This window comes from Acomys russatus, chromosome 29 (assembly GCF_903995435.1).
Source record: "Acomys russatus chromosome 29, mAcoRus1.1, whole genome shotgun sequence".
NCBI classification, from domain to species: Eukaryota; Metazoa; Chordata; class Mammalia; order Rodentia; family Muridae; genus Acomys; species Acomys russatus.
The window spans coordinates 16156901-16170422 of record NC_067165.1 but is presented as its reverse complement, the minus strand read 5'-3'; the positions used below and the strand labels follow the sequence as shown (position 1 = coordinate 16170422).

At 39.8% G+C, this 13522-nt stretch overlaps 1 protein-coding gene across 6 annotated transcripts in view; it reads right to left on the bottom strand.

The window, feature by feature from the left end:
- Scmh1 (Scm polycomb group protein homolog 1) overlaps positions 1 to 13522 on the bottom strand; it is a 90271-nt gene that overhangs the window by 60569 nt on the left and 16180 nt on the right. For all 6 annotated transcript variants that reach the window (XM_051171842.1, XM_051171840.1, XM_051171838.1 and 3 more), the window contains 2 exons: positions 13213 to 13447; positions 3646 to 3734 (listed from right to left, as the gene is read on the bottom strand). In XM_051171842.1, coding sequence (XP_051027799.1) covers positions 3646 to 3734; positions 13213 to 13411 — 288 coding nt within the window. In that variant the 5' untranslated portion in view covers positions 13412 to 13447. The remainder of the gene's footprint in view (positions 1 to 3645; positions 3735 to 13212; positions 13448 to 13522) is intronic.

Here is a 13522-nt window from a genome sequence, read left to right as displayed (position 1 = left end):
TGTAACTAAAACATTTCTCAGGATAATATGATATTTATTTATTCAATTTCTAAAAGAGGTGGTTTGATTGGTTTCCCAACTTTGACCCAAATTCCTGGGCTCAAGGGATTCTCCCATCTCAACCTCCTGAAAAGCTGAACAGGCCCCGCTAAGCCCATCTGAATTTATTACAAATATCATACTGCCTGTGTTTCTATTAAGTTTGATTTATGGATCTTTTACCTTTTCAATTAACTAAGTTTCCCCCACTTTCTCTTCACTGACTGAGAAGTTAAACATTCTATTTATAACTGTTTGGTGGATTCCCTTAAGGCTTCAACTGTATGGCTGATACAGAAATTCTAAAGCATCTTTATTAAAATTTCTCCCCCTTTTCTCCTTTACTGACTCAGAAATCATTCTATTTATAATTCCTTTGTGAATTCCCCTAAGAATTTAACTGTAGAGCTGGGTGGTGGTGGTACATGCCTTTAATCCTAGCACTCAGGAGGCAGAGCCTGGCTGTGACTTTGAGGCCAGCCTGGTCCACAGAGTGAGTTCCAGGACAGCCAAGGCTACACAGAGAAATTCTGTCTTGAAAAGCAAAACAAAACAAAACAAAACAAAAACAACAACCCAAAAACCAATTAACTGTATAGATGACATACAAAGTCTAAGCCATCTTTATTTATAGTCCTAGACAATGGAAGCACTTTAGACTACTTTACCTACTCCTGGGCTATATAGGGATAAGTAATTAGTTCCTATGTTGCTTTTACTCCTGATTAACCACTTTTGTTATTATAATTAAAGTTGATACTAATCTACATGTTATCAAACCCAATTCCTCACCAATTCTTCTTGCATCTCATTCCTACTTTGTGGTTTGATTGCTTTCTTCCTGAAACATACTCAACGACTTCGCTAGGCTCTGCCTGCACTGGCTTGTTTGACAGTCTGATTTTCACCTCATTCTGAAATGACAGTGCAGTTGGAGGTCGACTTCAAGGTCGATGACGTAGCACTTTGGAACAGTCTATTGCCTTTGGCTTGAACCACTGCTGTTGGGAAATGTGCTGCAGCTTGGTAACTACTCTGAAGGCATCCTGCTGATTACTTGTTCAGATCTTTTGCTTTGACCTAAGTTTCCCAGTTATAACAATTCCTTATTCTTACAATGTGCATTTGTTTCAATGATCTTTTCAAATATTACTCCCTTTTTACTTTTTCTAACTAGTCTTCCTGGTTTTCATGCTCTCCAATGTATGAAGTCTCCTTGTTTTTTCTCCTTAGGATGTGATTTCATTTGGGGGGAGAAGCTCCATATATATGTCTTTAACTTACATATGCACTATTAATCAATATTTTAACGTCAAAGGTTTGAAATTTCTCAGTTTTAATTTCAGACGTTTAGTTTGGTCCTTTTAGAAATGTGGCATTTGACAAATGATGTTTTGAGCCAGTGAAATGGCTCAGTGGTGAAGAAACTTGCTGACAAGCCTGATAACTCAAGTCCTATCTGTAACCTGAGTAGAAGGAAAGGACCTGCTCCTCTAAGTCTTCTGACCTCCATGCACACACGCATGCACATGCACATGCACGCGCGTGCGCGCGCACACACACACACATTGTGGCATGTAGCAACCCCACAAAATAAATATATAAAGATAAATTTAAAAATAAAAAAGTTGTTTTATATTTCTTCTTCTAGTTTCTCATGCAAAATACTTAGGCTATGCCTTTAGCTGGTATCTCCACTCTCTGAAACTACTTGGGTGTGTAATGTTTGTTATGTCTGTATCATCTAAGATTTGTTTGAAAGTTTCTGAGGGCTTTTTAAGGCAGAACCCAGTGCTCATTCTCAGCGACCTTCACTGAATTACTGTGGCATCAAACCATCTTGAGAGCTTTTGGGTTTGCTTCTGCTGGGTACCTAGAAATACCGTCATACAATGTGGGGTCCCTAGACAACCAACCAAAGGAGGAAGACTAATCCAAGGTGTCTGTATCCTCGACCCCTCCAGAGTCTCCTCATTAGAAATTTCATCATCTTTTTCACTTAGAATCAAAAGATTAACAGAGCTGGCCAGGCTCTAATCTACTTTCCTCCTGGCATAGGTCCAAGCCTCATCTTGTGTTTTACCATAGGTATATAAAAACAAGGTTCTATAAAGTAAGATTGGCAGAGCACCCAAGACAGCTAAGCATCTAGCACAAATGTTTAACATGGTTGCTTTTCTTACTTTCCAGTAAGTTCCACAAAGCACTGAAGAGAGGATTGCTGGCTCTTCCCCATATACCTACCTCACAGTTTGAGGTATTTCTCACTGAAAGAGGTTTCAAGTGGCCTAATATACTTGGAAACCACAGTTCTCACGATTTAGATGTAATTAGCAGCAAAGGCAAGCCTAACTCAGTCATCTCTACAATAGTTCTTACCTCCTAGAGAAGTCAACTATTAGCAGGCTGACATTCTCTGTTTTTGAGGCACAGAAAGAACAAACACAGTTTACCCATTCCTGTTCTGTCCCTTACTAGCTGTGGCCCTCAGCAAGTTCCTTACTCAGAAGCATGCTTCCTGGGGCCTGGAGTGCTGGCTTAGCAGGTTAAGAATACTGGATGCTCTTTCAGACAACTGAGGTTTGACTCTCAGCACCCACATGGTGGTTCACAACCATCTGTAATTCCAGGGAATCTGACACCCCCTTCTGGTCTTCACAGGCACCAGGCACGTGTGTACAAATGCATTATTACAGGCAAAACACTCATACACATAAACAAAGAAACAAATGCAATTTAAAGTATGCTTCTTTAATTATTTAGTTGAATAATTCCTAGTATATGTATTCCAGATGTGGGTATTAAATGTGATAATAAGTACAAGGCTACAAATATATTATAGATAACTAAATAAGTCTCCTTCAGTTTTCCCTATTTAGAACACAGACTACAGAACAATTCTTACAGAATTGTTCCTTTAGGTTTGTATTATATTTCATAGTTCTAATAAACATACCTTAATTTCTTTTCTTTTCTTTCTTTTTCTTTTTTTTTTTTTTTTTTTTTTTGAGACATGTTTTCTGTCCTGAACTAACTTGTAGACCAGGCTAACCTCAAACTCACAGAGATCCGCCTGCCTCTGCCTCCCGAGTGCTGGGATTAAAGGGGTGCACCACCACCGCCCGGCCAAAGATTTATTTGTTTACTATGTATACAATGTTCTGCCTGCATATAATACCTACAGGCCAGAAGAGGGCACCGTTATAGATGGTTGTGAGCCCCCATGTGGTTGTTGGGAATTGAACTTAGAACCTTCAGAAGAGTAGGCAGTGCTCTTAACCTCTAAGCCATCTCTCCAGCCCTCACACCTTAGTTTCTTAATAAGCCTGTTAAAGTTCATTTTTCAGATAAAATAAAATCTTACTAGATTATCTTGTTACTGGCAGCTAGAATCCCCAAGCCAGGAATCCTCTCTCATTATTAGTCTAACACAATTCTCTAAAGATAAATCTGCTTCCTAAGTTTTTAAACCTTCTACTGAACTAGTTTTTGAGAAGCATTCTCATGTCATAGAAATAGAAGAGATAGCAGAGGCTCAGTTACTGATAGAAGACAAGTATCTGATCTTAAGAAGCTTGCAGATGGCAGAGCTGAGGGACAGTATACCTTATGGAAAATCTTGATGGGAGCCATCTCTGCTCCATTTAGTGTCTTCAAAAGGAACATGGGCCAAGAGGAGGCATTCAGCCGAAATCCTGCAGTAAACATAATGGAGAACAGGTTAAAAAATGATCTCAAAGGGCAAGGGGACACCAAGCCCTCCCTCTGGAGTCTAGGCACTCCTGCTACTCCAGACAATCACAAAGTCGTGGGCCCTAGAAAAGGGTTTAAAAACTGGATGGGAAAGCCAGGTGGTGGGGGCGCACACCTTTAATCCCAGCACTCGGGGCAGAGGCATGCAGATCTCTGTGAGCCTGAGGACAGCCTGGTCTAGACTTATTCCAGGACAGCCAGAGTGACACAGAGAAATCCTGCCTCAAAAAACCAAAACCAAACCAAAACCAAACCAACAAACCAACAAACAAAAAACTGGTCAGGAGAACTGGCTCATTAGACAGATGAAGGAGGGAATGTAAATTTATCCTAGGTAATGCAACACATAAGTACTACAACAGGGTCTCCAAAATAATGTTCTGACTCTAAGAAAAATATTACCACAATTCCTCAAACATTTTCGTTCATAACCCCAAGACAGATATAGGATAGGATAAACAGATACTTGGAAGTGATCTAGGCAGTATACTATAAAAGAGGATCTAATAGTCTCTTAAGAAAAGTAAGTTGATTGAATCAATTTATAAGTCTAATACACAAGTAAACCACTCAGGCTCTCTGAAGACAATCATACATGCATATATACTTTTTGACTTCCTTATCTCTCCCCACCACCACCCGAGACAGGGTTTCTCTGTGTAACCCTGGCTGTCCTGGACTCTTTGTAGACCAGGCTGGCCTTGAACTTACAGAGATCTGTCTGCATTTACCTCCCGAATGCTGGGATTACAGGCGTGTGCTACCACGCCTGGCTCTTCCATATCTTCTTAAATAACAAGAACAATGAATGATGAAACTGAAGATCATTCTACCCCAAATTACTCATTTTCCAAAAAGAAGAGGCCTTAAATTTTCATTGTTCATTAAAATCCACAAAGTCAGTGAGAATGTACCATTGGATTAGTGAGTTGTAAAAATTAAGATAACTATTAAACTTAGTCTTATGATTTGATACCCAAGTCCGCCTTTCAACACCCTATCCTGAAATGGTTTTAAAACTGTCTTTCAACCTCAGGCTTCTCATCACAGTCAGAAGGTTGACAGTCTGGGTTGAAGTTGCACATATGGAACTAATGGAGAGAAATTGCAATTGAGTGTGAGTGTGAAGCTCTGTGTCAATCACTCTCCACTGACTGTTGATTCCTTAAGACAGGCTCAAGACATAGATATTATCTTCATTCTATAGACGAGGAAGGAGGCAACAGTAAAGCACACCACTTAAGGTTTCAAAGTATGGACAGGATATCATCTGAGCTATGCTAGGAAAGATCACAGCTATGAGAACATGTATAGACTCAGCGTGGCAAACATACCCACGTACGACCACAGCAGGCCAGGGATGGAGAGAACTAAAGCATTTAAAACAATCTGTTCGGACATAACACCACATAATTTCTTGGCCTTCTTGTTTATATATAGTTAAATAACTCTTGCCTCCTTTTTTTTCTTTCTCTAATCTGGCTTGAGCTAAGTTTTAGACTGCTACTCTTGTTTTGATCATAGTTTTTGTTTTTTGTTTTTTAAATCAAAGTCTTCCAGAAGTTCAGGGTGTGTGTGTAAAAGAGACAGCATGGAGGCATACTCAATTAGACACCTGTACAATTAAGTAATTTAGGAGCCAGGTGGTAGTGGCGCACGCCTTTAATCTCAGCACTCGGGAGGCAGAGGCAGGTGGATCGTTATGAGTTCGAGGCCAGCCTGGCCTACAAACGAAGTCCAGGACAGCCAAGGTTACACAGAGAAACCCTGTCTCGAAAAACTAACGAAAAAAAAGAAGAAGAAAAAGAAATTTTGGTTTTATATCCTTAGTTTCTATTAACTAGCGTGTTCTCCACGTAATTCAATTCCATTAAAAAAAAAGATTTATTTATGAATTACATATAGTGTTCCTCTGTGTGCCACAAGAGGGCACCAAATTTCATCATTATAGATGGTTGTGAGCCACCATGTGGTTACTGGGAATTGAACTCAGGGCCTCTGGAAGAACAGCCAGGCTCTTAACCTCTGAGCCATCTCTCCAGGCCCCTTCAACCTCATTTTTAAAGAAAGGGTCACTGAGAGTCTTCTATCTCACTTGGAACTTGAACAGCTTAAAAATCCTTTCAGCAATATATCATATAAAGCTATCAGCACAATAGCCAATGTGTATTGAATGTATTAGCCACTTCACATGCTATTAAACATTTGAAATATCATAAGACAAACAAAATGATTTATCCCTAGGTTATAGAAGATGAAATGGAAAGAGAGAGGTAGGTTGTCCAAGGTCATACTAGTGTGGTGGGGATAGATCTCAATATGTGATGTTTGCCCTGTATCTTTTTTAAAAATTTACTTGTTATCTCATATATTACATCTCCAAACAGTTGTCTGCCCCCACCCCCACCCTCCATTGACTCCTCTTCTGTTTCCCTTCAGAAAAGGGCAACCCTCTCAGAGATATCAACCAAACATGGCATGCCAAGTTAACAAGACTAGGCACCTCCCCTCATATTAAGACTGGATGAGACAATCTAGTAGGAGGAAAAGGGTCTGAAAGGCAGGCAACAGAGTCAGAGACCGCTTTTGCTCCCAATCTTAGGTGTCCTGCAAGAAGACCATGCTACCCAAGCATAACATATATGCAAAGGGCCTATGTCAGACCTATGCAGGCTCCCTGATTGTTGGTTCAGTCTCTATGAGCCCAGCTTAGTTGATTCTAAGGGTTTTCTTTGGTATCTCTGACCCCTCTCTTCTACAATTCTTCCTTCCTTCTTCTACAGGACTCATCAAGCTCCACCTAATGTTTGTTAGCTCTGTAGTTTATAGTTCTTTGTTTCATTGCCTCCTAGCAAGCACCTTTAGGTGTAGAACGACAAGATACACGTGCCAGCAAGGCAATAGTAAGGAGTCTTATTCCAGGACGTGCAAGGTGATGTAGATCTATTTCCCCATCCAAATTCAAGAAAATAGGTAATTTGTTTCAATATTCTTGGAAGGCGTAGATCTGAGTTTTACATTGAAAAGGAGCTTGGAGGTGAGCTACTCAAAGATTTTATGTTGTAGAAAACAAAACTAAAGTTTAGAGAAGGCAAGAAACTCTTCATAGCCACTCAAGCTGCTCTTGTTGTTCTGCTGGAATCCTAGGACTTGTGTGTGTGTGTGTGTGTGTGTGTGTGTGTGTGTGTGTGTCTGTGTTTGAGTATAGGTGCATGTGAACGTGGTGACTTCATGCGTATATGAAGGTTGGAATCGCTTCACTTTATTTTTTTGACTCAGGGACTCTCTCACTGAACCTGGAGCTCACTAATTGGCTATACCGGCTATCCAGGAAGCTTCATTGGTCCCCCTGCCTTATCTCTCTCCTTCACCCACTAGGCTAGCTCCAAAAGGTAATGTTTACTATACATATATGTGTCAAGCTCCACTGAACTACTAAGCACTTTAAGTGTGTGATCTCCTTTAATTCTAGACACAGGTCTGACTTAGAGACTATAAAAGTGGCCCTGCTTCTAGTGGCAGATAGCCTAGTTGAGGTGTAGCTTGCTGTGTCCTAGGTATATAGTATTTGGCAAACTAAAATACCTCTTTAAGCTCAGTTTCCTTAATGAAGTGGGATAAAGGTAGAACTAGGTATTAAGTTAATATATGAAAAGGACATAAAATAGGGCCAAGCATATAGTATTGAATAAATTATGACTATTATTTTTATTACTAGAGATGAAGACTGAGGCTTTAGAGAAACTGGGTAAAACATCAGGTTAGTAAGCTAGGAAACAGGAAAGCCAGGCTGTGAACCCAGCCCTTCTATCTCCAGTCTCCATCACCACCCATCATGCTAATACCTTCAATGATTTTATTAACTACTTCTACCACACTGTCTCAGTTTGGGTTACTACTGCTGTGATAAAACATCATGACCAAAAACAACTTGGGGAGGAAAGGCTTTATTCTCGCTTACAACTCTCAGGTTACAATCTATTGTCAAAGGAAATTAGGCAGGAAACCAGAGATAGGAATGAAGGACTGCTGCTTACTGGCCTGCACCCTGTGGCTTATTCAGTCTGCTTTCTTGTAACAGGCCCAGAGGTGGCACTACCCCCAGTGAGGTGGGCACTCCTACATCAATCAAGAAAATGCACCACAGGCTTGCCAATAGGCCAACGGGGGGGGGGGGCACCGTCTCAAATGGTGTTCTCTCTTTCCAAATGACTCTAGCGTGTATCAAGTTGATAGAAAAACCAATCAGCACACACACATAACTTGGTAAGAAGAGCTGGGGTTTACAAAGCTGTGAAACAGGGAAGAGAAATGTGATAAAAACAATATGAAACTTTCAGGTTAAACAATGATCTTTAGCCTCTAAATGTGAAAGTACCTCAGTCACTGGTCTTGTCATGTCTTGGTCCCCATACTTGACTGCCCATCTCTATCTCTAGCCCAGACCTGTGCCCTGACTAGCTGCCTTCTTCCATAACTGTTAGATGCATAAAAGAACTCACAGTGAGTAAACCTAATGCAGCATTCTTAGTGTTTCTATCCCCTCTATATTACTCCATCTGAAGCTCAGGGAACACTGTGAAAGAGGGGATAAAAAAAAAAGATCCAGATTAAAGGCAGTGGTACATGCCTTTAATCCCAGCAAAGAGGCACAGGGCAGAGGCAGAGGCAGCATGGATCTCTGAGTTCAAGGCCAACCTGATCTACAGAGTGAGTTCAGGACAGCTGTACAGAGAATGCCTGTCTCAAAAGACAGACACACACAAAAGGAAGGAAAGCAGGGTAGAGTGTTGTGCAGCACTGTCTCCGTGGCACAGCATGGATGCTATACTCAGGATCTCAGCGGTACTACTTATAGAACCTACACAGGGTTGGGTCTGTCAATATTCTGTTATGGAATGGGAAGACATTCATAACGCTTAACCCCTCTTTGAAGACATATAAGCAGTTAATGGTTTCTGGGGGAGGGAAAATCATTTTGTTTTTTTAGTTGTGTAGCCACTGGTAAGGTACCCATCCCCTTATAAATCCCTTGCCCATGCTTATTCACAATCCCTACGAAACTATTTGTATCACCAATAAATAATTAAAGACATTAAAACAGAAGGGGGACTAGTATGAAAGAGAAAGTGGATCAGTAGGAATGGGAGGGGTAATAAAGTGAATGAATATAATAAAAATATACTACATGCATGTATGAAAATGTCATATTAATACATTCTAATAAAATATAAAAAGACAATAAATCTTAATATATGTTTTATTTAACTAGAGTAAGAGTGATAAGCGTTTTATTGAAGGAAAAGACCTCCATTTGTTAAATGGGTGTCTACCTTCACAGATGGGCACTGCAGTGGGAAGAGCAGCATGAGAAAGACACGACAAATCCTTCAGGGAGGAGGGGAGCCAGCAATTCCTTCCACAGAATAAAGGATGAATCTCAGACAGTCATGACAGAGGAATAGAGTGAGACAGAGTTTATTTTGTGAATCAGGGACATTATAAACTTTCGGCCGTGGGAGGGGTTTTAGGGGTGAATGTGTTTGATTCACTGGGGCTAGGATGCAGGTATGGTTAGAAGGATGGAAAGAAGTCATTGGCTGAAAGCTAAGGTACCAAGACATCTCAATAGCCTGGGGAGTATTTCCAGGAATCCCCAGGTGCACACTGAATGGGTTTCTTATCAGGAAAGGGTTGGGCCTGTATCTGAGGTTTCCCCAGATCAGGCCGAGAAGAGGGAACCCATCTGAGGAAGGGACTCCAGCATTTTTGCACTGAGCTCAGCGGCTATCCGATAATGCCAGACTCTGACCTTAACATCAGGGTCCATTAAAGCTCTACTATAATTATAATTTGTACCCTCTAGTGGCACACAATAGAATACCATTCACTACAGTTAATAGGTGGGTCCACTTCCACTCTACCATTACCATTGTCTTCATGGCTCCTTGCCTAGGTTCTCCTCCCTAAAGAACCTCGCATATGAATGTACATACAGAAGTGTGGCATTATTAGTCCTATGGACTTTCATTTCATTTCCCTGTTTTTCTATTTGCCAGGCTGGACACTCACCCAAAGCAATACTTCCAAGCCTGCTTTGGAGTTATCAAAATTTCACCTTGAGTGGAAGAAAGGAAAAACAGAACTAGAAGAGAAGTGCTGAGGAGGAGACTATAGGTCTGTTTTTACTTGGGAAGGATTGTTGGGATTCTGGGTTTCAGAAAGGCTCTCTTATACAGATTTATAGGTTTAAGTGATCTTATTTAGATACTCATTATTATCACTGAGAATTTATAGTTTTAATAATCTCTGAAGACGCTTCTATTCTATTGTTTTGTCATGGCCCCATGAATCCCAAGCTGGCCTTGAACTCACTATGTAGACAACAATGACGTTGAACTTCTGGTCCTCTTACCTCTATCTCCTGCAATGCTGAGATTATAATATGACCCACCACACCCAGTTTATTCAGTACTTGGGGTTGAACCAAGGATTCAGTATCACAGATGCTAGGTAATCTCTCTACCAACTGAGCTACATTCTCAGTACTAAAGATTTTTCTTTTTTTTGTTGTGCTGGGAATTGAACCTAGAGTTTCATATATGGTATGCAAGTGTGAAGTTGCCTACCACTGAGTTATATTCCCAGTTCATAAAATAATTTCCTTTTGTTATTGCTGTTTGCTTTGTTGTGGTTGTTTTTGAAGTGCTGGAGATTGAGCCCAGAGACTCATGCAGGCTAGGCAAGCATCCTACCAACTGAGCTATATCCTCAGCAAGATGCTCTACACTGCTACCCAGAAGTAGTACAGTAACACAGCACCATGTAAGAAGCAACAGGAATAGTTCTATTTCACTGTGAACTCATCTTTAGGACATACCAGTAAACAAAAAAAAGACAAAGCTAAGACAAGTACGTAAAGTATGCTATCTTTCTTAGGCAAACGTGTATATACACATTTACATATGTATATAGACATATTTTCATTACTTTTAATCCTTGATATAGTTATTAATAGTAATTAAGCTTCTTGCACAAATATATACATATTAATATGTAAGTTACATACATGTGTATACACATATATTTACCTAAATGTTTTGTTTGCTATTATACTTTTTCAGTGTTAGGTAATAAATTCAGGATCTTGTGTATGATAGGCAAATGTTCCATCTCTGAACTATGTCCCAAGTTCATGGCTATAGTCTTTTAAATTTATTTTATTAATTTATTCAGATTTTCTCAGTTGTTATCCCCTCACTTTAATCTTCAAATTCCTCCCTCCCTCCCTCTTTCACCCTTTTCCCTTCCCCTAGGTCTGTGACACAAGGGGACCTTTTTCCCCACCATATGGTTACAGCCTATCAAGTCTCATCTTGTAGCCTGCTTATTCTTTTTCTGGGTGCCACCAGACCTCCCCACCAAGGGGAAGTGGTCAAATATGGGGCACCCGAGTTCATGTCAGAGTCAGTCCCTGCTCTCCACACAACTGTGGAGAATGTCCTTTCCATTGTCTAGATATGAATAGGGGTTCAATGTTTACTCCATGTATTGTCCTTGGTTGGTACAGTAGGTTGAGCAGACCCCCTCAGGCTATATATTTTTAATGAAAAACAATAAAGTAAAGTATAGTGGTTACATATTCGAAAAGAAAAACTACACTGGAAGGAATTTTTGTAAGAATACTTTGTTTCATAAACCTTACTTTAAAATGGATATACTTTTGTGTTTGTAAACCCAATAAAATAAAGTGATTCTCCAATATAAATAAATGAAATTTAATTCTTAAGTTAGTGACACAGCCAGCCAGAAAAAAATTAACCCAAATAACCTTACAGTCTGCATTTGCCTTGAGAGTTAAGAAAAATGCAAATAACTAAAACAGTATCCATAGTCACAAAGGTGACAGCTGGCTAAGAGTCTGAGCCCACTGCTGCTGTGGACTAAAACAAGTTACTTTGTTTATATTAGGGTAGAAAGAAGATGTAATTCAACAGAGGCAAGTAGACAAGTATGAATTTAAATAGGATACATCAAAATGAATGAATGTTATCCAAGAAAGGGAAAAAAAAAGTAGATTCTGCCTCTTTAGTCCAGTAAGTCTCAAAACAAGGGGAGGAAAGAAAGGAGTAAAGGTGGCATGGTAGTAAGAAAATTTAAACACCAAATATTTACTGGTATTAAGAAATAAGCTGAGTCGGATAGTGGTTGTGCATGCCTTTAATTAAGGCTAGCCTGGTCTACAGGGTGAGTTCCAGGGCAGCCAGAGAAACCCTGTCTCAGAGAGGAAAAAAGCCTGGCAGTAGTGGCATGGGCCTTTAATCTCAGCACTTGGGAGGCAGAGGCAGGCAGATCTCTGAGTTCAAGGCCCGTGTGGTCTACAGAGCAAGTTGCTGGACAGCCAGGGTTACACAGAGAAACTCTGTCTCAAAAAACAAAAAAATAAACAAATAAAATTTAGTCATATGTGATAATGGTGGTATAGTTATGTTTTTAAAATATCCTTGCCCATGGGAGAGATATACCATTTCATGATAAAGTGGCACTATATTTGTACTTTAAGGCACAATCAAATATAGATAAAATAAAATTGAGTACACACTGATACTTATAACAATAGACTGATGTAATTATATATTTTTCTTTACTTTTATACATATTTGAAATTTTCCCACACATTGTTAAGTTCTCTTAAATAATACATATCTCCTAAGCTAAATTAATAATGTTCAGCATCCTGCAGGGAACACATCCCAAAATGTTTAACTTATCACTCATGAAGACTCATTGCAATCAATAGTAACTGTCAATAACTGACAAGATGGCCTGATTTTCTCAGTCATTGGGGCAGGAAAGGATGATTATGATCTGAAAGAGAAGTATGATTATTAGTTTACCTCAAAGAATAGACTTCTTTAAGAATGACTTCCTAATGAGAAAATTCCAAGGACCATCTAAGAACTAGGAGAGAAATAACAATGGGAGAGAGGACATAAAACACTCTTTAGCAGCTATCCTTTCTTCCAGGAGAGTTTTCTCTCTTGTTTTTTGTCTTTTGCCTTTTGTTTTTTTTTAATTTGGTAAGAGATTTACGGTGTGTGTGTGCAGTTAGTTGCCTTTATGTTTTTTTGAGTTAGGTTAAATGAAACAATTACCTTCCATTTTTAAATTTCAGGATAAATGAGCACTGCCATAAATGAGAAAGAGTATGATTTCTTGTTAAGTTAAAAAAAGGCTGTGTGAGGACTAGACACCCTACACTAATGTAAAGAGAAAGCGTCGTATTTTAGGTGGGCTTTTAAGGAGATACTCTATGAAAAAGAAACAGTAGGCATGTGTTCCAAGGCTTTGCCATATTACAATGTATACTTTTTGGAACCTACCTGATTTGCCAGGGAGAGCAAGGCTCTGGTTACTCACCTAGAGGGGGTTGCAGCATCCCACCATTCTTCTCACAGTTTCCAATTGGTTGGATTTCAGAGGAGTCAACAAGTCTCCAGAAATCATTCTTGTTGTCACTGCCATCAAGGCGCAGACGGAGTCTGGCACCTGTCAGTCCGACTACTGTGGCAATACAGGTGGATGTTGTGTTTCTGGGATCCTGTGCTTCCAATTTCATGCTGATCTTGAACTCATTGCTTGGAGGTGTATAGGACTGAGGAGAACAAACCAAGGGAATCAGGCAGACTAAGCATGAACTCTATTTAAAGAGGAATGTTAAAGAGAACTT